General features: G+C 42.4%; 5 protein-coding genes and 1 long non-coding RNA gene across 8 annotated transcripts in view; 2 read left to right on the forward strand and 4 right to left on the reverse strand.

Moving 5' to 3' along the window:
* The window catches only part of LOC125979246 (mediator of RNA polymerase II transcription subunit 13-like), a 55,417-nt gene extending 53,380 nt beyond the window's left edge, over positions 1-2,037 (reverse strand). Inside the window, exons 1-3 of the mRNA XM_049737253.2 lie at positions 1,731-2,037; positions 971-1,183; positions 824-882 (exon numbers count right to left, since the gene is read on the reverse strand). The gene's annotated coding sequence lies outside the window, so the exon portion shown is untranslated. The remainder of the gene's footprint in view (positions 1-823; positions 883-970; positions 1,184-1,730) is intronic.
* A 559-nt stretch (positions 2,038-2,596) lies between these two features.
* Positions 2,597-4,985, reverse strand: mtfp1 (mitochondrial fission process 1). Its single transcript, XM_049738194.2, has 4 exons — positions 4,816-4,985; positions 4,177-4,304; positions 3,757-3,989; positions 2,597-3,613 (listed from the first exon to the last, which is right to left on the reverse strand). The coding sequence occupies exons 1-4, from the start codon at positions 4,883-4,885 to the stop codon at positions 3,547-3,549; spliced, it is 498 nt and encodes a 165-aa protein (XP_049594151.1). The 5' UTR covers positions 4,886-4,985; the 3' UTR covers positions 2,597-3,546.
* A 630-nt stretch (positions 4,986-5,615) lies between these two features.
* On the forward strand, positions 5,616-9,408 carry lman2la (lectin, mannose-binding 2-like a). Of its 2 annotated transcripts, XM_049737680.2 has the most exons (9): positions 5,616-5,852; positions 6,064-6,182; positions 6,264-6,381; positions 6,455-6,537; positions 6,870-6,902; positions 7,015-7,176; positions 7,269-7,383; positions 7,544-7,666; positions 7,728-9,408. In XM_049737680.2, exons 1-9 carry the CDS (start codon positions 5,651-5,653, stop codon positions 7,868-7,870), a joined length of 1,098 nt encoding a protein of 365 aa, XP_049593637.1. In that variant the 5' UTR covers positions 5,616-5,650; the 3' UTR covers positions 7,871-9,408. The 2 variants fall into 2 exon arrangements, with proteins under 2 accessions (XP_049593637.1, XP_049593638.1); XM_049737681.2 differs by lacking the exon at positions 6,870-6,902.
* wbp1 (WW domain binding protein 1) lies at positions 8,271-14,025 on the reverse strand. 2 transcript variants are annotated; one of them, XM_049737682.2, is made up of 4 exons: positions 13,243-14,025; positions 12,054-12,156; positions 11,789-11,956; positions 8,271-11,647 (listed from the first exon to the last, which is right to left on the reverse strand). In XM_049737682.2, exons 1-4 carry the CDS (start codon positions 13,303-13,305, stop codon positions 11,148-11,150), a joined length of 834 nt encoding a protein of 277 aa, XP_049593639.1. In that variant the 5' UTR covers positions 13,306-14,025; the 3' UTR covers positions 8,271-11,147. The 2 variants fall into 2 exon arrangements, with proteins under 2 accessions (XP_049593639.1, XP_049593640.1); XM_049737683.1 differs by lacking the exon at positions 13,243-14,025 and adding an exon at positions 12,962-13,236.
* A 133-nt stretch (positions 14,026-14,158) lies between these two features.
* Positions 14,159-16,539, forward strand: LOC125979451 (ADP-ribosylation factor-like protein 3). Its single transcript, XM_049737684.2, has 6 exons — positions 14,159-14,224; positions 14,903-15,046; positions 15,108-15,224; positions 15,305-15,355; positions 15,774-15,959; positions 16,229-16,539. Exons 1-6 carry the CDS (start codon positions 14,222-14,224, stop codon positions 16,274-16,276), a joined length of 549 nt encoding a protein of 182 aa, XP_049593641.1. The 5' UTR covers positions 14,159-14,221; the 3' UTR covers positions 16,277-16,539.
* Positions 14,881-24,906, reverse strand: LOC125979452 (uncharacterized). Its single transcript, XR_011087972.1, has 4 exons — positions 24,830-24,906; positions 21,182-21,268; positions 20,812-20,952; positions 14,881-15,066 (listed from the first exon to the last, which is right to left on the reverse strand). It is a non-coding gene; the product is annotated as an uncharacterized lncRNA (long non-coding RNA).

A 24,906-nucleotide genomic window follows, 5' to 3' on the forward strand; every position in this document is an offset into this window, starting at 1 on the left:
ATTTCTGTGAATCTAGCTTGATAAAAAAAGAAAAAGAGTTGTGGTGGGTGGAAGCAATAGAATTAAGGACTTGGACATGGCGGGGGGGGCATTAGAGACAAGTGAGAAGAATAAGGAGGAGAGAGGGAGGTCTTTCATCCACTTGTGGCCTTCACCAGGCAGGCACCAATCATAGAGGGACGTGACAATCGGAGTGACACATGAACAATGGCTCCATTTTGCAGCCCCCTGCGAACAGGCCCATCTATCACAGGAGGGGGGGGGGGGGGTTAATTCAATTCACAAGCGCCCCCCAATGCCACCTGATATTGCTTAAAGGGGGATTCGGGAATATAGTGGCAGACTTGATGGGAATTTGCTTGCTTAACTTTAGGATTAATTTACTTACGCCAATTAAATACGAGTAGGTCATTTGGGGGGGGCGTTATATACATAAGCATTAGTGCAGATTTAATTTCAAACCTATTGTAAAGCAAAATTGTTTGTTTGTAACCCCCCACATGTCAAATTTGTGCTCTTGACGTGCTGCTGATATACAAAATAAGAACACTAGGGACATCTGCTGGTCATTAGCGTAAACTACAAGGGTGAATAACTTCTGCAATGAATTGTACTTGCTAGTTCTGTAACATTTTGTTTCGTATTGTACTGTGACGCATTCATATTTAAATAAAAAAAGATTATGTAGTATGATCATACTTAATGATGTCACACAGGCAATTTTATTAACTCAAGCCTCCACTCTGTGAGGTTGGTAATGAATACGACCACCTCTCCAGAAACACAGGTAGTAGGCAGTGCTCAAACATCCCGCTATACACACCAGCAAGATGGCCACCACCACAACCACCTTCCCCGCTGTAGATCTTGATTTTCTCTCATCTGAAACATCCAAAGCAACAACAACAAAATAATGTTAAACAGGCAAATTTAACCAAAAACTGAAGGTTAACCAAAAGTTAAAGATTACCTTGCGCCTTGAGAAATGGCAGTTCTCTTGTAGTTGTCATCGGGTTCTTTAAGTCTGGTGTTATAGTGACAGTATCTGTCATCACTGTGGTCTCAGGTATTATCACAATCAAGTAGTCGTCAGAGGACTTTCTAAAAAGTGAATCTAGTTCTTCATCCTGTGACTTTGCCTCTGAAAAGGTCCATTGGCCCAGGATAGGTAGATCAGGAAGGCCTTAAATGTAGAAACAAGGTTTGCTAAGAGTAGATAAAGTGGGTGGTGCCTTCAGGTCTGTGTGTTCATAGTGAACAATTAATTTTAAAAAACACCATCTGCACAGTACTATATTTTACTGGAATCATTTGAGTAATGTTTGTTAGCTGCCTCTTGCCGTCGAGTGAAAATGACAGTGCCTAAGAGTTCAGGTAGCGACCGTCACGGCTCACCTGAGTTTGGTCATGTGACTGTCACATGTTGGAATGTGACGTCATTTCCAGTCAACAACAACAGGTGGATTTTGCTGCTTAATTCAAATTCCACAAACGTATTATGAATCAAAATGTCGTTTTAGGGGCGCATAGAAAAATATTTTTACGTGACTTTCTCCATTAAACATTCAAATTAAACTAAATAAAATTAAAAGTCAGCTCGTCGTTATCAAGACACCTGGTGAACTTCCAGTGGATACAGTGTGTGGGGGGGAAATCTATTATTTTCTAGTTTAATTAAACGTGAAAATTGCTAAAAAGTATATCTAATAAAGTGAGCAAAACACACTTACTTCGACGACCTCTTGCTGCTGTCAGAAGTGCCAAAAACACAAAATGAAGAAGAAGCAACATGACTGAAGTGCGAGTCGTAAACTAGCGTTCTTTCTCCTTAAATGCACGATAGGGTAATTAGAATCAGCTGCAGGTCGATATGGAACAGTAGCTTGACGTTTCTTTTTTACTCGATAAAAACCTTAATAGCACGGTGGTGAGACTAAACTTTATCCTCTAAATGACAATATTTGTACAGTTAATGGGATTTGGGAGCTGTGTTGTCAGTAGTCGAGAGCAGTGGTTCTCAAATACGTGTCCAAGTGGAAGCACTATAGGAGGGTACGTGAGATTTTGAAATATATTTAAGAAGTAGAATCCATGCAAAAATCCTTTACAAAACGATTTTTAAATTATGTGAGTATTGCAGAAAAATACAAGTAAATACAACAAATATCAATTCAGTAAGTTCTTCAAATTAATTTTCCTGACAATCCAATTTCCCCTATAGCAGATTGGTTCGCCCCAAACTTGTCATACCGCTGAGCCTCACCTGTCAATTACTTTAAAACTTTATTTAAAATGCATTTAATAATTTCTGTTTGAGAACTGATATTTACTATGACTGCAAAGGAGGATATTTTATGTTGATACATTGCGTGTGCAAAGCTTTTCTTAAATATTTTTTAAATATTTGTATTGTGGCAAATAGCTCCAGAGGCATCACTATACAAGTAGAGCAAAGTTAAATACATCAGACAATGTGCTTTAATTCTTTTTATACCCTAACCAAAAATGTTTTGTACTGCTTTTAATTTTTGGCTGAAAAATTATTGGTATGAGAAACCTTGATTTACAGTAAATAAAAACACTTGACGTTCCCAAATATCATTGTATTATTTATTTTTTACATTTATTTCACAAGTCATACAGCAGTTTTTTTCCTCCAGTTTTGCAAACAATAGGGGAACATTCACTTTGACAAGTGGGTCAGCAATATGAAAATATTCTAAGATGTACCCCATCTCCAACACTCAACAACAATACCAAAAAAATACCTGTACAGTATTTCTTTACATCAGTGGCATGCGACCACACAAACTCTGAAATGTTAACATTGAATATGAATATAGAGTATTATTCGTTGTAGTCTCCCTTTCCTTAGTCCTTTTCAACCCCACCACCAAAACATTACAATAAATGTAAAACAGCATTGACAGTTATTGCTACCATGGCAAACAGTACACAAAAATTAACACTCCCAATATTGTATGTAATGGCCGCTATTCCCTTGCATAGCTTGTCATTCAACAAAAGTACCGCAAACAGTAACCATGTGCTTGGAGATGCTAACGTACAACGTAGCAGCGATGAATACGTGTGAAATCCACACTTTTACAGTACCATATCGCAAAAGTGGAGGAAAATTGCATTCCCGGTGCAAAGCTCAATGACTCCCATAACTAACACCTTGATAAAAACCAAAGTGCAGAGTAAAAGGTGTAAAGTACCGAAGAATATAATTTGTGAGGATGAAAGTAGTGAACTATTGTGGCAGACTACGGTAGGTCAAAGCAGAACAATATATGGCTTACGGCGAGGTACATGAATGATGAAGGACAAAACACCCCAAAAAAAACAAAAATAACAATGGTCTGTGTGTACCCCGCATTATGAACGCTTACAGCAAAGTGCTTCCCTGCCGTATCATATTAAAAGACCTTGACAGTCACAATTTTACAGCAACACACCTGCATAGTGTTATATACAGTACAATGTCAAGATTTATTATAAAAATCCCTTTTTTACGGCTCTCTTTAAGTGCTTCGTCGCTCCTTATTCCTCCTTCTCGTTGTGGCTGTAGACCTTACGAAGGCTCGAATCCAGCAGGTGGTCCACAGACCTGCAAGGTAAACGACAGAGTTGGTTCTGAGCAATACTTTTTTAAGTTTGCTTGACTTTTCCTTTCATTCAGAATTTATGCATCATTTTGAAATATTTAGATTTAACCGTAACTCTTGATGACAGTGATGTATGAAAAAATACCTATCGATAGGGCTGATAATGAAAGGGATGATTGAGAGGCCGACGGCCGTGGTTGTCCACTTGCGCACGGGCAGAGGCAATTTGGTAGTGCGGCCCAGCAGGTACAGCGTGGCGGCGCACACACGGTTAATGGTGAAGCCCGGGACGACGATGGAGGCCAGAGCCTGCCACACAAACGTGTCCATTACCGCTGTCGCCACCCGCGTCTTCTGGCCCGGCTCATCCCCGTGCGCCTGAAACGAGCCCAAGAAGAATCTTTATTACAATATGTTCGATGTGGTCCCACTTTCTCTTGACTGAAAATGACATCAGAGTTGCTCAGGTGACAATCACGGCTCACCTGTTTTCTGAGCTTGGTCAAGTGACAAGCCGAACTGTGATTGGTTGTCACCTGCAACTCACCATTCCGTTCATACTCACCGCCGCTGCTTTCTTCCCTTTGTCCACGGCATCAGCCGTGACGTAAGCAGTGGCCACGACATAGCTGGCCCGAACCAAGCTCACCGACACCAGCGGACGGAAGGCCTCCCCTACCTCGTTGGCGTACCCTAAAGAATGGGGGGGGGGGCATGTTGGTCTTAGAGTGATTCCTAATGCTCATGATTCATGAAGCGTTGCTGCAGCAAAAATGCCCTTGAGGTTTCCCCTACTAGTGGGACAAAACCTGGACTTAAAAAGCAGACTTGTTGCCACAGTTAAGTATACAGATCAAAAGTGATACACGCTCATGAGTTGATGACTCCTTGTTAGTCACTGCCTCAACTTGCTCAACTACTTTGGTCTGACTGAGCTGTTCACACCTACAACTCGCAAATTGCACAAGGTCGGATAAAGCGTCAATGCAAATAAAAAGTGTTTGTCGTTGCACTTTGTGGCACGCAGTGTCCTCGACGGCCACATTTGTGATAAACAGCCATTTTTAATAACAGCTGTTCCTCGCCGCCCCGAGTTAGCTACCGAGCAAGCTAGCAGCTCCAGGGTGACCCTGTTCCCTTGCCTCATTCCCGCGTTTGCTTCAAGTCAGCTCCGGGGAAGGAAAAAATAACAAATGTTACATACCAAGGAAGCGGACCCATGTGTCGCGATAGATGTCAACTTCTCCGCTCGTTTTTTCTCCCGTGGGCTCCATGCTTCTTTTTGGTGTGATTTACTCCATCGCTTGTGACTCGAGTAGAATGCCGACTGTCACCAGGGTAGTGTTGGCTCGTGAGTGAACGATTCGTTCAAAGGAACGTAATGTTTTCAGTGAACGAATGAACGAATCACTTCCTAAAGTGATTCGTTCTTTTTTCAGTTCATATGACTTTATTCTATAGAAAGAAATGTGTAAATTACCTGAGACAATTATTATTATTATTATATATAATTTTTTTTTGGGGGGGTAGTTGTATTGTTTAATGTATATGTTGTTCCCACGGGATGTTGTAATGTAGAGAAAAATATGTGCGTTGCCGTTGTCGACATTTGAACGAATCTTTTGAGTGAACTGATTCTAAAGGTCCACTTCACTTAAAAGAACTGGAATGCACATCACTAGGGGTCCTGGGGGGGGCGTGGCCCACCTTACGTCAAGCAACCGGCTTGTGCGGCTGTTCTCATATTTACGACCGCACATTTTGTACACAAGGTGGGATCATTCCAGTAATTCACTGGAAATAATGCTACAAAATATAGAGTAGCATCTACTCAATACAGTTCGATCTAAAATATAGCTCACTGCACATTTTGTGATTGTAAGCATTTTATACGGCCACACCTTTTTTATAAATCTAAACCAATAGAACACGTGTATTATTACTGACGGAAAAAACGACCAATGAGAATGAGTTACACAGACAGCAAAACCAATGGGAAAGACGCTAGCTTTGTATGGGAAGGTGACGTAAGATTCACCATGGCCGCTGTCGGCTGCTGGACGCTTAGGCAGAACTCCAAATCAATGTATATATTATTTTCTTCGCTAAAGATGACGCCTTTTAAGCTATTGTGCTCTTTTATTCTCTTTATTTTTACTGTTAATCACTGTGTCGCTGACGACGACCACGAAATGGAGGAGTTCTTGAAACGGGAATATTCCCTCACCAAGCCCTATCAAGGTATCGCCCTCGATGCATTGGGTAGAACATTCTCGAACATTTAGCACTAATTGGGTTTTATTTTAGCGACGTAACGCCGTAAGCTCAATTGCTTATATCTGGGTTCTCATATCTGACAAATATTCATGTATGACCGTCACGTGGGTGCTTTTGTCGACATGTGATCGTGCAATTTGAAAAAAAAAAAAAAAAATCCTGTGTTTGTGTTTAGCCGTGGGGTCTTTAAGCTCATCCCACTGGGAACTGATGGGCGATGCCATGGTAACCACGGAGCAGGTGCGACTCACACCTGACATGCAAAGCAGACAGGGGGCAGTATGGAGCAAACTTGTGAGTATTTACTACTGTGGAAGTAGAAGTACAGTAAAGGTAACAAACCTAACTTTGATTTGATCATATTTGCATTTCAAGCCTTGCCATCTGACGGACTGGGAGATGCAGGTGCACTTCAAGATTCACGGGAAAGGGAAGAAGAATCTCAATGGTGACGGCTTGGCTATTTGGTATACAAAGGAGCGCATGCAGAAAGGTAAACATGATCGCAAATGCTCTTTTCTACCACTTGGTGATTGTGTTTTCTTTTTTGTATCGTTGTCACACAGGTCCTGTTTTTGGGAATAAGGACAACTTTACTGGTTTGGGAGTTTTTGTAGACACATATCCCAACGAGGAGAAACAGTTGGAGGTACGCCCACGTTTTGTGGTCCATAGTCAGTGGGTCTAGCAAATTCACCTATTTTTGCTTTCTTTTACCTAGCAAAAAAAATCTTTCTGTAATGCTCCAAGATGCCACAAGATGGCATCAAAGCCCTCTCTAATACATACAGTACATACAGTACATTAGAGCCAAGGAAATTCTGTGGCTTATGATTTCATCTTTATAGTTCATATTCAAAACATTTCAGGGGCTGTAGTTTTTCGTTCTTCACGACTCCTAGCGAGGGATTACTCTTGTTCTAGTGGTGTTTTGTAAAGGGGCTGTGTTTTGTGTTCTTTTGTGCACTCACACGGAGACAGGCACAAAAGAAGAGATACAGTCCAAGCACACAGGTAACCATCTTTGGAATGTGCATGTTCAACGTGTGAGCCTGATAAGAAACTTAACAGTGCAAACAATAATGATTGCCACCTAAAGTCTTGTGCGTCTTTATCCAATCTCAAGAGGATCTTCCCCTTCGTTCTCGCCATGGTGGGCAACGGCACCATCAGCTACGACCACGAGCGGGACGGCCGGCCCACCGAGCTGGGGGGTTGCAACGCCATGGTGCGCAACCTGAAGCAAGACACCTTCCTCTTCATTCGATACGTCCGGCGCAGGCTAACGGTGATCCTTTGTTATTAGCCTCAAACGAGCTAATTTGATGCTTTACAGCCAATCATTAGAACATATTTTACAGTCGCGCTGTTTTTATTCAGGTGATGATCGACATTGACGGACAACACGAGTGGCGGGACTGCCTGGATCTGCCGGGCGTGCGGCTGCCCAAGGGCTTTTATTTTGGCGCCACCGCAATTACAGGAGACCTTTCAGGTAGAACACCTTGCGGACGCGCTCAAAAATCAAACAAGGTTGAATTCTGAAGCTAGTGTAGTTCACACTTTAAAGCAACAGATGGCAATATTGTACCAACTCTCGTTTTCCTGATTGAGTCAGAGTATTAATTAACGTTTCTCTAACCTGAACCCAATAGACAACCATGACATCATCTCACTGAAACTCTACCAACTGACGGTGTTGCGGAGCAAACAAGAAGAGGAAGACCAGGAGGAGGAAATCACGATACCCAGCGTGGATAACATGGAGCTGCTCAGATGTAACACGCACACACATGAGCTTCATTCTTTGCACCACTCTGACCTTCTGTTGTCTTCCAGTGGGTCGCACTGAGGAAGGAATGAGCGGGTTGGCCATTTTCTTCACGGTGCTCTTCTCCATGCTGGGCTGCATCTTCCTGGTGGTCGTCGGCCTGCTGCTCTACGGTCACTGGAACGAGAATCGGCGCAAGCGGTTCTACTGAGAAGGAGGACCGGAGGTGGATTAGGCTTTGGGGAGCAAAACTTAACTGCACTGAGTCCACCCTGCGGCTGACAGAAACCACTTCCTGGGGACGAATCCTGACGCTGGACTTTATGCTCCATCTCTTCTGAGCAGCTACTTTTGAAGTCTTTTACTGTTGACTAGGGGGTCCTGAAACTTTTTTCCAAGAACCACCTCACAATCCTTACACCAATTAAACATAACTAATGTGTATCCCTGAATGCCAGACAAATTAAAAGTTGATTTTTTTTTAAATTACTGTGAATAAAGTTGTATTAGAAATAAACACAAACATTTTATACAGTGATTCATTGCAATGCCTGAGTAAACGAATCATTTTTAATTATTAGACTAGGACAGCGAATTGAAACACGAATGTATTAGTTATGTGTATATGTTTAATTTTATTAAAAAAATAAAATACAAATGATGACCCAAACATCACACAGCAGACGTATTACTTAAACCCGAAAAAAATAAAAATAATATATAGCGATTATTATCCATCGGTCAGTGCTTCCCTCCTCTCTTTTCACTTTTTTTTTTGGCGGAAAACAACATAGAAAAAGTCTTATTTGGAAAGAGGAACAAAACCAATCCACCCACAGCGCCTCAATCAAGTCCACTTCCTTTTTCCACACTGAGGTCTTCCATTATGCAAGATACAAAAATTGCATGTCTCTAAGTATGAAAGGCATCAGTTAAATATTCATTCGGTTGAAATATGGAAAAAGAAAGTCGCTGTTTTAACACAATAAATGCACCAAAAGAGTGGACGGAACAGTGACACACCCACCAAAGTAAGAATCAATCCAAACAACAAGCACAATTTTCTTCTTCCTAGCAACGTAATCAGAAATGTTAGTGGTTGAGAAGAAAGCTAAGTTGTTACTTTCTCCAAATGAGGAGTAAAAATGATATATACACAAACAAAAATTGCCTTTTGAAGCCCCTCTGTATACATACATTGTTGCTGTAGCATTACTTTTTTTTTTTTAATTAACAAATAGTCCACAGACACAAAAAAAAAAGAAAGATTACAGTACAGTGTTGTGCCACAGTACTGAGAGTTATATTGCTAGTACTGGTGCCCACATGACAGGAAGTGGGGGGGCAGCATAGAACAGTTAAGTTTTTGTTTTTTTCCTTTTTTTTTTTTCTTTTGCATAGCCTGGTTAAGTGACGTACAGTATAGGCGACACTGCAGATGGAAAACTACCATTCCGATATGAGGATGAAATGCTTTGGCTTAATGGACAGGAAGGAAAATGTTAAATTTTTTTGTTGAGCAAAGCAAGGGAGGAGGAAAAAAAAATCTTTAAGCCCGACCAACATACACTTGCGGTCTTACAATCAGATCATGCTTAATTGAAAAAAAAGTCCAGCGGCCTCCAAAGGATCGCAAGACATTAAAAGTGGATGGACGATCATAGCCCTTAATCATATCAGTAAACATGAAATCGAAGGAAGGCCATGATGAGAAATTTTTGGAGAGCCATCTTAAAATCTGCACAGCCATTTTTCTTTGAGTCAGACTGAAAAGGAAAAGAAATGCCTTGAAAAAATGAAAAGCAAATGTTTGTAACTAAAAATTACATTTTTAATTTTTGTAACGACAATTATTTTTCCGCAACAAAAATACTTGACTATATCTCATGATTCTGTTAACGTTCCAACTTTTGCTGTAATCTTTTCTTCTTGTAACATTTTCCCCCAGAATTTTCCGTAACAAGTTTTCTGAAACAAAATTGTTATTTTATGAATGTAAAATTTGTGAAATTAGCTATTATTTCATGCAATTTTAAGGAAAATGTCAAACTTGGGATATATACGTTTTCATTTACAATTATCTGTCATTGTTTTTGGGATATATTTCTGGTTTCAACTAGCTATTTGAATCATTTAGGGGGATGTCAATTAATATTTTGTTTGTCTCTACAGTGGGGGTTTACCCAATAACGTTCATTCAAAGTAATTTGGTTCTTGTAAGATGTTGCCCGTTACCGCTGCGAGGCGAGAACACATGTTGAATTCAAATTTTATTTCCCGCAGTCCGACCACTTTAGTACTAACAATGTGGAGACGTGCAACACAAGAGAAGCACACAATTGAAGTTTGCCAACATCCACTTCAAACTTCTCTCCTCAACCCTTGCCCCCGCCCCCCCGTCTCTCCACTGCCAGTGGAAAATACCACAACAAACCCCTCACGAGTGCCAAGAGCTCGGACTTCAGAGAAACCTGACGGCATCCTTGGAACCAGAATGTCGTTGCAACTTGACAACATCTTCACAACTACCCAGGGCCAAAAATTTGCAGCCCATCAAAAAAAAAAAAAGCTAAAACTCAAGATCTAAACATGCCAACTAACAGCATGCCTTTCCTCCAAACTACACAAGTCAAAACACATGTCACCCCTTGACGTGAGTGATGGAGACTAAAGAAGCAACATTTGAAGAACCGCGCCATCTTCCTGTCTGAGCTTAGTGTAATTTGTTCATTCTGTAACAAGATGTTCTTTTCCACTAATGTGCTCAGCAGAGCGGGGACAAGAAAGAAATGTGCTTGACCTTGCTGGTATGCGTCTTGACAGTCAACATCCCCAGCGGATGGTTAAAAGTCAAACTGAAGGAGCGGGCCACAAGTGGTGGTTGGTCGTCTAGTCCAGGGGTTCTCAAACTGGGCTCCACCGGCTGAAGCTTGGAGCTCTGCGTAATAATTTGCAGTTATTTATGTTCAGAACGTAACCTAATTACGACTCCCTCCCTTAGGTTTAGGCCAATTAAATGATGTGGTCTGAAATACCTGGATTAAATAAAGTTTTTTTTTCACAAAAGATCTATTATTACAGGATTAGTCATTAATTTTTTAAGAAAAGGCTTTTTTTTTTTTAATTAAGGCTTTTTTTTCCAAAAGGCATAGATTACAATACAGCGGTACTTTTGAAATTCACTAAAGATATTTTCTTCAAGTTCAACTGGCGTTACAAGTAGGAGGGACATCTCGGGGGAAAAAAAAAAAATTCTCGCCGGACCCCAAAAGTTTGAGAACCCATGAACTAGTCAATGCCAATTAGCTCACTTAATGCAAAACTTATGAAACTTGAAACGGACAAATAAGCGCGTCATGTCGAGAGGTTAACGATAATCATCTGAGCGTAACCGGGAGGATGAAAACAGACATTCGCCCGCGGTAACAATGCTAAAGTCGAGTGTCGCACCGGATTGGTTGGCCTGGGCTGGTAGAAGACACGCCGGCTCACACCATGCTGTCTCCGGCGCTGGTGGCTTGGCTGGCCATGTCGCAGGTGTGCTCTTTGTGTCTGAAGGCGTGTTGCTGATGGCGGGAGCAGCATTCCCCGCCGGTGGCCCCGCACACGCGCCGCTCCTCGTCGCTCTCCTCCTCCGGCCCTGAGCCGTCGTCCAGCTGGCAGACGCACACCTCGATCCCTGAGTCGCCGGTCACGTGACGGCGCCGAGTGATGAGCTCATCCTCCTCCTCCGGCAGCGGATCCTCTGGGTTCTCCTGAGCCGAGGACGGTGGCGAGGACGAAGAGGAGGCGGCGTCCTGGTCGGAGTGTAAGGCAACGGCGGCCGGCCCTGGCTGGGCGGCTTGCGAGGGTTCTGGCTCGGGTTGACTAACTTGAGCGGAGGGAGCTTGGGCCGCCTCGGGAGGGTTTTCAGAGTAAGGGGGCGGAGGGGTGGGTGGATGACCCACCACCTCCTCGTAGTCGGGAAGCTTGCAGTCATTCCAGAATCCTCCAAGACAGAAGAGCAACTTCTAAATTAGGGGCTCCACAGACACTCATAAATATCATGTTGAAGGTAGAACTTCCAAGAACAACACCGCAGTGAGAAGAAAACTCCCGTCAGAAACCAAACAAATGATCTTCTACTCACTGAGGTTGAGCGGTGGTGGTGAAATGAAGGAGCTGGAGGCGCCCTGGTAGGCCATGAGGCTGATCTCACGCTGCCGTTGCTCCTGCTGCAGCCGCATTTTCACCCTGCGGTGTCGATACGCGCAGCAGCAGCTCAACATGATGATCAGGGTCCAAACCAACCAGAACCCTGAAAAGATTGGGGGTAGGTTCTGGTCAGAGATATGCTGGACGTCAATCCACAGATTTGCCAAACGTGACATGAATTATTGCTAACTTAAACTTACACCAGAGCTCATAGTAGTAAGTGCAGCATTCGGTCTCTCCGCAGCAGTAGCCCATCTCGCAGCGATATTGCTCATTGTTTACCCCGAAACAGAACTCCTTACCCTGATTTTGAAACAAACAGCAAACACGCGCACACAATTTCCAGTGCGAGTCAACATTTAACCACATGTGAAAGAGAAACTGAAAAAAAAACATTGCTTAAGGCTGCACAGCTGATCATAGCTGACATTGTGGAAATAACCCCCGAAAATTGAGCGATCTGATTAAATGTTATTGTGATTCCGGGACACGGTAAGGACATCGCTAGTTTACTGACCATGAAACAATAATCCAGTGTTTTGGAAAAATAACAGCTCCAAGTAAAAAAAAAAAGAGATGCAGCTTTTTTTTAAAAAATTGAGTTGTAACTATGGTTGGTCTCCATGCAAGACAATATTTGGACAGCTCACACTAAGCTGCCATCTCATAAATCCTGTCACGACATTGAACTATGCCTATTATTGTACTCGGATGCTTATGCACGTTTTAAAATGGCACAAGTCGAGTTTAGGGAAGTAGGCAACAAGGATACAACAAAACAGGTGTTAAAACTACATTAGAAACAAGTGGATACTGTGAATTAAATATTTTAAAACATAATTTATATCAAGTTTGAACCTTTTAAAAAAAGCCACTTTCAGCACAATCATTTAGCAGTGAGTCAATTCATTCTTTAACAGCTTCACCCAATGTCACAATCGATAAAAAGTTTGTTAAAATGTTTCCAAATGTTGAAACGAACTGCTAAAAGGGACTCCATCATTTTCTAGCATAAGGCTAGCTAGCCTCTGGGCCTTGCAAGCTACTCTGAACAACCTCGAATAAACCCGTTATTTCGCCGGGTGGCTGCCTGTTAGCAAAAGCTAACCTTTATCTCGACCACCTTCATCAAACTTCAAAATGGGGACATTCAAATGGCGTGCACGGTAGTTGTGCTTCGTCCGAGTCTCATCCCAATTGACCATCGACCGAATGTCGAAAAAACTTTGAATAACTGACGTCATCGGCACCGAACACAAGCTGAGCCGGAGTCGGTTTCTTTTGTGGAGCAAACAAAAAGAGGATGGAGGTGAGGCCTTGGCCAAGCCCACAAGCCTCGGCCTCGTCTGCGAGCGGCGACCGACATCCAGAGCGCTGGCGTCGGCTTACCTGCACCAGACAGACCCCGGTACACAGGAGCCCTACAATGGATCCCAGCGTTTTCTGCGGCATCTTCCTGGGTTGTCAGCCGTCGACACGACGGAAACCATACAAGCAAAAGTGGATTAAATTTCAAAGACGTGTCCTGGTGTCTTCGGGTGGCCGTGGCGCTGTATTTAGCGATTCCGCCAGTCGCCTTCCGACATGTTTATGTTGTTTCTTGACTGAGATGGAGTAATATGAGAAACTGCAGGGGGCTCGGCGTGCTGCAGGGGGCGCTGTGGGCGTTGTTTGGACTAAATAGATTGGCGATTGACGTCACATTCCATGTTCAAGGCTATTTTCTATCTCAACTTTTGATAACATTTAGTTTGATAAAAAATGTCAGTGCTGGGATTAATAGTCACATATGTGAAAGTCATAAAATTCAAATCCTAACATTTAAAACCATTTTTAAAATCAAATTCACTGCACTTTTGTAAATTCAGTAAGCTACATTTTATTTATTTGCTTAAAATCTCTGTAATGTTTGTAAATGCTGTCTACATGTACTTTTAATTATGTAAAGCACACTGTGTATGAAATATAGTCATAAATAAAGTCCAACTGCTCAGTCACAATATGTATTTGCACATGTCTCTTCACACAAAAATCTGACTTGCATTAGTTAACTGCTCTAATGGTAACAATTGCAGTGGTTCTCAAACTTTTAATATTAGTAGGTACCATTTTAAAAAAAAGCTCGATTCTCAGAGTACCACTAAAATGACTAACATTAAAATAAAGTTCCATGTCCGTTCTAGACGAAATGGTGCCACAAATTATGCAAACAGTTTCCTAATTTGTCTCATTTCTCACATTAATCAAACAATGTCGTTACCTACCAGTACTTGACGTCACAGAACACAGCGTGGTGATCCTCCACGTGGTTAAAGCGATGTTAATCCAGTCAGTCTAAGCAGGAGCCACTAATTCACCGGACAGCATCATGGTAAGTTATCCATCCACATGCCTGCGTGCTGACTAGTTAGCATTTGTCTCCAATGTCTCCGAACGGGAAGAGAAAATGCATTCTGTCAAAAGAGAAGAGTTGGTGCCATTACTGTAATTAATGATCAATGTAGTTTCTATACTTCCAGTCGAGATGAGTAACTTTTTGTGCAAGCTGTCTTTTTTTATTTCCAAACCAATTGAGTACAAGCTATTTAATAGGAGAAAGATGCAGAGATAGAATGTCATGATTCAGTATTTTTTTTCTCTTCTTAAACATTGACTAGTTCCTCACAGCCAAGCTTTAATAATCCGTAATCACTTGATTTCAATTTGTACATGTGACTTGTTGCGGGACAGAGTGACAGTGTTTTATTCTTAGCCACGTGGGAAGTAAATAGCTTGAGCCAAAGCCTTCCTGAAGGCTCTTTTGGAAAGCGTCCATTCACGGTGTACATTCCTAATCTCACCCAGCGGGACATTTCTCTACAACAATGCACGGCACAGCCGCGGAGCCTTTCAGGTCAAACATAATCTGTCCGGCTGTCAACAGAACTGTAACCATCGTGAGATTATATTAAGTTGTCCAAATCAGATTTTAATATTCTCAGTGTAAAAAAACTACAAAGTAGAAGTGGGTGTGCACACTTATGCACCTTTGTTTTTGTTTTTTCGGAAGGGCCTGCTGTCCGTCCTGCGGAGATTGAAGCAACCTCAAGACCAGGAGGTTCGCTTGCTTCTGCTCGGCTTGGACAACGCCGGCAAGACCACGTTGCTCAAACAGATGGCCGCCGAGGATATCAGCCACATCACGCCAACGCAGGTAACCAACACCCGACCTATCTGTAGAGTACAAAACGCCACTGTTATGTATGTGTGAGCAGGGATTCAACATCAAGAGCGTCCAGTCGTCTGGCTTCAAACTGAACGTTTGGGATATCGGAGGACAGCGGAAGATTCGCCCTTACTGGAAGAATTATTTTGAGAACACGCATGTGTTGGTACGGCTCTCGGGATCAAATACATTTTGTATTATGTTCTGAATATGTAGGATTATTGTCATTTTTTTTTGTGCTTGCAGATCTATGTGATTGACTGCTCGGACAAAAAGCGGTTTGAAGAGACCAGTTTGGTGAGATGATGGTTTAAATTGCATGTGCATCTGCCTTGTCGATTAATCGGAATTTATGAGCTTGCTTCAAGATGACACCAGTTAGAATGTGCTGTAAAAGTAAACACACAACAAAAATTAATTAACTGCGAAAATATCAATGAATATTGAATAATCGTTATTAATCATGATTTCAATATCAATCCAAATTATTGTGGATATTTGTTTTCCAGAATCGCCCATGTCGACAGTCATATCGAGAATCATCTTTTCTTATTGATGTCATTTATTCATTGCAGCAAAAAGTGTATGTGTGAGCAGGATTAAAGAATATATAAATACTGTTACTTTGTCTGTCTACATGTGTTGCTACACCGTTTGTGTTCAATTCATTATTCAGAGCGTAATAGCGCCGCAACATTGACGCTATTTTGCACAGGAGCTTGCCGAGCTGCTCGAGGAGGACGACCTGGCCGGCGTGCCGCTGCTGGTCTTTGCCAACAAGCAAGACCTAAGCACCGCCATGTCGGCCTTCGAGCTGGCCGAGGGGCTTAACCTCCACACGGTCAGAGATCGAATGTGGCAAGTCCAAGCCTGCTCTGCCGTTACCGCCGAGGGACTGCAGGTACACATGCTACTGGGAGTGATACATTGCGTACAAATGCCAGGAAACAGCAGCAAAGCACTCCTTATAATTTTTCTTGACTCACTTCAATAATTCTTTGGCACCAAGAAGCCACAACATTGCGCCAAAGCATTACTTTTATATTAGACAAGCACAAATTACGCTATTGTCCATACAAACACACGAACTGATAAAGTAAAACTACTGATTAGCAACTTCAGCTTTTGGAACGAACCCCATTTAATCATTCTTGTTTTTCCCAAACCCAGGATGGCATGAACTGGTTGTGCAGGAACATAAGGTTCCGGAAGAAATGAAGATCTCGTTAACTTGAACATTATGCATAGTGTGTTCTGTTTTGTCAATTACTAAAGTTGTAGACACGTGGTGTTAACTAATATCCCATTTGAAAACAAAATGGCTGACCTGTATATAATGTAAATATGACCTTGAACTGAAAAGTGTGTACACAACGCAATAGCAATGATGACTGCTGGCAGTGAAAGAAAAAATAATAATCATTTGTGTTGTGTAATTATCCAAAATAAACCCTAGAGGGAGACCTCTCCCTGTTCCCAAATATACACTTGCATTCTACCTTTCTACAATTTGTCTTTTTATTGTAACCAAATTGATGTGAGGTAACAGAATTCAAATTAGCCCACCATTAACAATGATAATTTTGCAACCAACAAAATAGTAACCTTTGTAAATATGTTTTTGGGGATTTGGTCTGGTTCCCAAAGTGTGAGTTTGGAAAAGGATGGTCTCCGGCGCCGTTTGGAAATGAACATTTGCAGTGACCCACATTGCATTCAGCGTTTGTTTTCAGCTTGTCTTTAGCGGCACATTTGCAGCATTAATCCAAAGTGACCAAGTGCTCCGCTGTGGTCCGACAGGACATTTACATAAAAACCTTTTTCCACGACTAATAGCTCGCCACTACAATTTGCATTTATATAGGTCCCTTCATAGCGACATGATTTGGTACCTTTACCCATGATAAAATAAACCTCCTTTGGCCTTGAGTTACTGGCCTGCTGCCGCCCGTGTAAGCTTGGCTGCTTTTAATGAGAGCAGAAATCCCCAAAATGGACTTGTAGGATCAGCTTCGTGCTTTCAAGGACTGCAAACATGCTTGCACTTAACCTCATTGAGAGGTCATATGTTCGATATTTAGCCAATACTTTCTCTTTTAAAAAAAAGTAGAAAGACCGTGAGGAGCAATTTAGACCAGGGCTTCTCAACCTGGGATGGGGGTACCCCCGGTGGTCCACCAGCAATAGCTCGGTGGTCTGCAAAATTATTTGTCATGTCAAATAATTTTTAAAAAGTATGTTTTGGGAATATGGGAGGAAGCGGAGTACTTAAAAACTACGCCTTAGCTGAAATTTGAACCCTGAACCTGCAAACTGTGCATTTGTGCCAACCACTATCCACTTCATGCAAATGCCTCCAACAGTTCCAGACGTTCTCCAAAGGAGGAGAAAGTCATGAATAAGGAAATGAAAGTCCGCCATGTGAGACTGAGGATAAAACGACCCGGCCCACCCCACCTTCTTCTCTGCTTAATCATTAACATCAAATCTATGTGATAATCAGCCAAGCTTTAAGGAAAAATATACCCAATTACACACAGAGGTAGCCTGCAAAATCTTTCCAATTTAATATCAAACAATGGCACTATGGCGTCAAGCGCCCTTGCCTTCCCCTAAGAACCAAAGTGGATTTTTTTTTTTTTTTTCCTTTACCAAATCGAGCGGATTAAAGCGTCGGAGTTGTGGTTAACTGTGTGGCTCAATCTCAGCAAAATGAGAAGCAGTCAGGCCTGCAGAGGGTCATAAATCACGGGACATTCCCAGCCACTGGGCCCCGTACGCCGGCCTCCCACGCAGGGGACGGCGAGGCCACAGTCTGATTGACTCCTGAGGCCCTCAGAGGGCGGAGAAAGGTAAACGTGTCCTGTGACTTAATTACAGCGGAGACACTCGGCAGATCAAGTCAGCGTTAGATCGTTAAATTTAAAAAAAAAAAAAGGAACAGTAATCTTATTGCCGTTATTCTATGTCAGGGGTGGGCAATTCATTTTGGAAAAGAAACCGGAATGCTTGCAAAGGGCCAAGCTAACACGTTAGCCTCAATTTAGCCTTTATGTATTTAAAAAAAAACAACATTGTCTTGTTTTAGTAAATTGCTAAGAATATAGCTAAAATTATGACCACTGTTGTGAATTTTGAGTCTTTTTGAGGAAAAATATTTTTGGAGGCTTTGGGGAATATTCAATAAACTAATAAAAACCTAACTTCTAGTTTTGGCAACATTGCAGAGACTAGCATCCACTCGTTTGCTTATGAAGCTTCCAAAATAAAAGCAGCATAAATTTTACATTTCATTACTTAATATAAAATAAATTATAAAATAAATAATAAAATAAATAAAATATAGTTATCCATATATTTATGATACAAAATTATTATTTTAGTAAAAAAAATATTTCAAATTTCCTTTTGGATCAAAACAAATACAAAATGTGTTTTTTTTTCCCAAATGCATTGCTTTTTGACAAGATTATTTTTATAGCAACCGTGCCTTGAAATGTCAAACCGACGCATAGCAAGCAGGTTGAAAATTATCGACTCAGCTATTACAAGCATTTACACAACTATCTGAAATTCATAGTTACAGTAAATAAAAGTGCTTTATTAGACTCTTATCTTTGATTAAAAGTTAGTGGGCACCAGCCACTAAAAGAAAATAGGCCCGGACAGCAATTACATGCTCACGGATTGTTTGTTTGACCCGCGGAGTCCCTCCTGGCTCGTTCCCGGGACCCTCCTTTCATGATGGAGCAGATAACCGCTGCTAGTGGATGATAAAACTAATAGCAAATATCCACATTCCTTCCTTTGATGTGTGTGTGTGTGCTATTATAAAACTGCGGTCAAGTCACAAAAAGTGTGAGGACTGTAAAAATGATTGTCGGGGGGGTTATCAGTCGAGGGAACACCGGGGGAGCGGCTCAGAGAATAGCGGGGGTCAGCGCAGCAGGTGGGCCCGGTTGGGGGTCCTCGGCTGTTTGATGCTCCTCTTAGACGGGGAGTGTGAGGAAGTGAGAAGGTCAAAACAAACCCATGGCTTGAGTGGAATTTGAACAGGGTCTTTTAAAGCCGTACGACAATCAGGCCGAGCTTTGACCGCAATAGCCTGATTTTCAATTGAAAAAATAAAAACCTGATCAAAAGTCACACACTTTTTTTTTTTTTTTGCTTCACGCTTAGTGTTGCAACATTTACAGCGTAATTCCGAAAAGCAATTGTGAGTTAATGAAGGTGTCAGAGCTGCATGCTAACGCTAATACATTGTCTGTATTTGAGCGGACGACATGATGTGGATTGACGTGATGAGCCCGCTCGTCCCGTTACACGCACTTAGCTGCTCACATCTTCGCCGCCGGTAAAATCCTGTCCGCCGGATAATAACGAGCGTAAAACGTGCCGGAGGCGTATCAATCACCTTCCTGCGGGCCAGTCGCGCAGAGGTCAGAGTTCACGCTCTTGACCCCTCGCCGACCTTTGACCCCCCGACTGCACCGGCAGGAAATAACACTTTCCGTGGTCCAAAACGTTTCCCGGATTGACTGATTGCCCTTATCATTTGACGGATTCGCTCGGCTTCTCTTTCCCCTGTCTGCGCACCGCAACCGTGCCCCCCCCCCCCCTTGTCCCACCACTCTCGTCCCTGCCTGGCGCTCATAATTTGACTTTTTATCACCTCGCACTGAGAAGGGGACGCAGCGCCATCCGTCACCGCGGCCGCACGCTGACAGCTGCTCGCACATGCATGGATTTTTACATTGGACTCAATCGGCGGAATTACTTCACTGTAACCGATTCGATATTCCACAAATGAGGCGACCGGGCGGCAGCGGGCGGGCGCGACACACACGCAACCGCGTTCCGTCGGAAAAGCCTTCATCGATTTCGCCAGGCCTCGGAGCTCGGATACTTGGGAATAAAAACACAATTAATCATTCGACTTTGGTGATTCACATGTTCTGTTACGTTCTTGTATAGTAAGACGTCATTATGAACAAAAAGTGGGCCCTTTTGGTTTGACGCAGACATTTTGGGGTAAATACCGGAATTCGTACTTTGACTAACTCCTACAAGTTGCTCAAATGAGTTCCAATTAGAAGCAATACACTGATGCTCAACAATAAAGTTTCTTTATCAACAGTGTTTACGCTAAATGTGTTTTGGGGTTTTGTCTAAATGTGGAAATTTTTAATAACTCAGTCTAAGTCAATAAAAATAATTAAATTAAAAAATAAAAATAAATCACTGCATGTTAAAATGGCCCAAACGCTCCTTGCTAGTCTTTCTGATGTTAGCATTGTATTTCAGGAACAAGTCTTCCAAATTTCCATTTAAAGACAGAGGAAAGGGGGGGAAATATTTTTCAAGGGGCTTTTATTTTGTTTGTACATTGCTGCAGCCTTTTATGGTTTACTTGCACGCGCTTGCGTGTGTGGGTGTGTGTGCGCGACTGTGCGAGCGAGGCAGCGAAAAGAGGGAATAGAAAAGAGGTGGAGAGCGTTCTCAATTTCCTTCTAAAAAGAAAATTCATTTGCAGTTGCTAATGTAATGTCATCGTTGTGTTTACCGAGCGTGGATGATGTATAGGGGATGTTGCATTGAGTGAGACTGCTTAATGATGCATAGAATTAAGTCTGTGGCTTTCAGCTGAGCTCCCATACCCCCCCACCCCCCCGCACACACACTCCCTTCCTGCTTCCTCCTGTTTTACCTCGTTTAATCCACACCCACCTCCTACCCCTCCTCCTCGTCCTCACCTCGGCAGCCTCTCTCTTCTTTCCATTCCTGTCGTGGACTGTTGGCCACACGTTGCTGTGTGCTCTGTTGCCTTACTCCATCCATCACTGTGGAGGTTGGGGTGGGGTGGGGGGGTCCAAAGTGGTGGGCACGAGGGGGTACTACTATAAAGAAGAGGAGTAAAAATAACATCCGGTTGAAGAATAATAAGCAGGAGGAAAACATGTATTGGTTGGTTAAAACCAATTCAAATTACTCACATTTATGACAACAATGTTAGTTAGTAAAACAAAGCAAGCAAGTTGGTTTGAATTAAAATAAAAAAATATTGTAACTATGAGTAATACACAGTAGATATGTAACTTTTAAAAATACATTTATAATCTTTACCTGTTGAGTAGTATGACAAGTCTATTCTTCTTTGGTTGAGTCTGCATGACTGTGTTATACTGCCTCCTGGTGGCCAAGACGGGCACACTAGAAGGAACCACACAATGAATTGAACTGCAGCATTAAATCCCGTTACACAAACTGTTATTGCTCGACATTTTCGTATCATACATTAAAGAATGCTATTCGTCCTTATTAAGAGCAATTACGGCATTTCAGTTCATTTTAATAGGGAAAAAAAGATTTGCGACACAAAGCAAACACATTAAGTGTTTGTATGGCAGCCATAAAATGTCAGTTTTCCACAATATGTCCACTTTGACGTGTGTCACGTCAGCCCAATGGAAGAGCCGTAAGGTCTCGTTAGGACGCACAACACAGAACACACGCTAGTTGTCGCCCATCATCATGTGTGTGATTGTGTACGTGTGTTGATTTTCACTCTCTCTTTCACTCAGTCAGTCCGGCTATGATGCGTTCTGTCCGGCCCCATTCATCATCGCCGCCGCACACGCCGAACACACACACAGAATTATTATTTCTCTGACGGGCGAGTGCTTGAAAACAAATCCATTTCTCTGGCCATCAATTTATCATTTGGAATGGCGGAGTCACAGTTGAGTTGTAAGGGGCGACGGACGCGTATGTGCATGTGTGTGTGTCTGTGTACAAGTAGATCTGCAAGTGGATTGTGTGTTTGAGAGATCACTGTGAATTTGGGAGAATTTTAAGTGTGTGTGTGCGTGCGGGCGGGTGTGCGTGTCCTCCTTCACCTGACGTCGGTGATAATTTATCACTCCTCCTAGCTTGGCTGACAAACTATTTGCAGGAAAATGAGTTTTTCCGCTACGGATTTGTCCTCTGGGAATAGAAAACGGGGAGTTGCTGTATGTGTGTGTGTGTGTGTGTTTTATTCCATCACATAGAGATGAATGTTTGTACACACACACACACATCTATACACACTCATAGGGACTTGAGGTCTCCAGTATTTATTGGGGGGAGAAAAAGGAGGAGGGGAGGTGCTTGAAGATAAATGAGGTAAATTAATAGAGTCACTGAGGGAAAAGATCCGCTTCCGCACCAGCAGATCTGCTCTTGACGCTCACACATACACACGTACCTCTACCCCCCCCTCACTTGTCACCCCCCCTGCGCCCCTGTTTGCCCTCCTGCAAGATGACAAATGTAACAGTGGGCCACACAGCCATCAGAGCATAATGTCAGCTTAGATCAACACTGGCACAAAAGCAAATATCACAACATCAACACTGCATTACAAGTGTGTGTGTGTGTGTGGCTGCCATTACGACAATGGCTGACCAGGGGTCACAAGATTCCATTCTCACTTTCAAGCTCATCAAGCAAGATATTGACAATGTGCTTGGCGGAGAATTACACGACAGTAAAGGCCTAATTAGGGGGCCGTTACCCTGAGCCATCCATAATCGTCCCAACACGACCGAGCGGTGGGTGGGTGGGACGGCGCCCCAAAAATAAATCTCGACACCCCCGCCATCCCCTTAATGCCTGTTAGCATTACTGTGTTAACATTTCTCTCCACTTTATTGTCCGCTGACATCAGCTTAAACAACCAACGTCAGCAGCTAGCTAGTCAGCGTAATGAATGTAATAAGGAGTCCATTTGTGGAATTAAAAAAGACTTTTCATTTGGAAAAAAAATGCTCACGGAGATTTGGGGGCGGGGAGTCTGTGTTGTGGGTATTTTGGAGATAATTAGTGTATTTCTGCACCATTGTGCAAATGCCACAAGGGCAATTTCAAGGAAAAATGGGCATCAAAAGTGTTTAAAATAGCAAACTATTTAACATGTTAAATTTAATCCAACTAAATCCAGTTCCTTGGAAAAGATTGTGTCAGTTTCTTTCTTTTAATTAAGCAAATATAGTACTCTAAAATATTGCACTGAATAAAAACATCGACTCATCATAATTGCATCTTGGTTTAATGCTGCAATCCAATTCAAAGTGCTCCTCTTGCTGGTGTTTCCGTCTTGGCCACTGGGTGGCACTCAAGTACAATAGTCACGCATATACAAAGGAAGAAGAATTAACTCATTTGTGTTAAGTGCAACAGCTCTACAAAAATAAAAATGTTTCCTGGTTTAAAAACAGATTAGAAAACACTCTATTCATAATACGTACATATTAATAAATTTTGACATCGACTAGGCTCTTCTTTATGCCCTGACTCTCAGACGAAATGCAATAACAGCATGTCGCCATATGGAGGACGGCCATGTTTAGGGTTGTTGATGCTCGTCCTCCATGTTGTCATGTCTGACCCCCCCCACCCCCACCCCCTTCCCACCACCGTCCTGCACCATCTGTTTCACTCCCTCATTTCTTTCTCTTCATCTCGACCGTCCACCTTTGTCCATCCCATTGTCCCCTCCCGCACCCGCCCCCCCATTTCCGCTTTGGGCTTGCCCTCTAACCCCGCCGCCCAACCAAAGCCACCCTCCCCTCCCTTTCTACTCCCATCAGCACCCCAAATCTTCTTGTTCTTCCCTTAAACGCCCCCCCGCCCTCGTCTCCAGTCTTTTTGGGGGGCTAATAACTGTTGCCGGTAAGCGGCACACAAAATCCCAGCATGCAGGCTTTTGTGCCCCGTACAATGGCACGCAGGCTGTTAGCAACAGGGAGGCTCGGCCCCGCGACTGATGTTCAGGCCACAAGGGTCGACGGAGCCAACACCTCCATCTCAGCAGAGGGAAATAACTGAGTACAAATACTTTGTTACTGGGCTTAAGCATCTGTACTGTACATGAGTATTTTATTGTGATGTCTTTCACACTTATTCCCTGAATTGGAAAACCGATATCACAGATATCGTTAAGCTTTTTTTGATAACCAGTTCACATATTTTGACGGCATAAAAGACTGATCTTAAAGAAAAGTTGTCTTCCACGAGCATAATGAATGGAACGAATCTAGTCAAGCTAGTTAAACATACTGTACAGCAATTTAAAATATCTCTCTGTTCTATTGTAGCCAAGTTACCATGACTAGTACTGCAAATAACTTTTAAATTTTGTACAAAATTACATCCTAGAAGAGGGACCCTCCCATCTGTGGTCTCTTCTCAAGGTTTCTCATTTCCCCTAGCTGGAGTTTTGAGTTTTTCCTTGCCCTCTTGGGAGTTTAAGATCAGGGGGTGTTTGAGAATATCTTTCGTTCTTCACATGTCCTGAGTGTTGTTGTTAGTCACCTAAATGTTGAACAGAGGCTGTGATTTACCGAAGTCAAATTCCTTGTTTGGCACGCTCAAACATGGCGAATAAAAAACTCTTGAATCTTGAATCTTGAATTTGGACTTTTGTTTCTAGACAGTGTTTCTCAAAACAAGAATCTGTGTTTTTCTAATTTTAAGAACTGAGTTGGCGTACTTTTGCCACTTGTTTTTCCGTCGACTTTTTAGTTTTAATCCCACCATTAGAGAAGTGATACCTTTACTTTCTCCTCGTGACTTTGTCAAACCATAACAACACAAAACAAATGAATCTTCCCGTTAAGGGTGGCGATACAAGGTGCCCCTGCACAAATTAAACGACACAAAAATGTATGGTCTTTAAATATATAAACTTGTACACAACTAAAGTTTCTCGCGTTGTAGAAAAACGCTTACCTTCCATATGGACATCAACAGAAAAGACAGTCGAAGTGTCGCATTAATTATTGATGTAGGGGAACCCGGAATTTTTT

This window comes from Syngnathus scovelli, chromosome 13 (assembly GCF_024217435.2).
Source record: "Syngnathus scovelli strain Florida chromosome 13, RoL_Ssco_1.2, whole genome shotgun sequence".
Taxonomy (NCBI): Eukaryota; Metazoa; Chordata; class Actinopteri; order Syngnathiformes; family Syngnathidae; genus Syngnathus; species Syngnathus scovelli.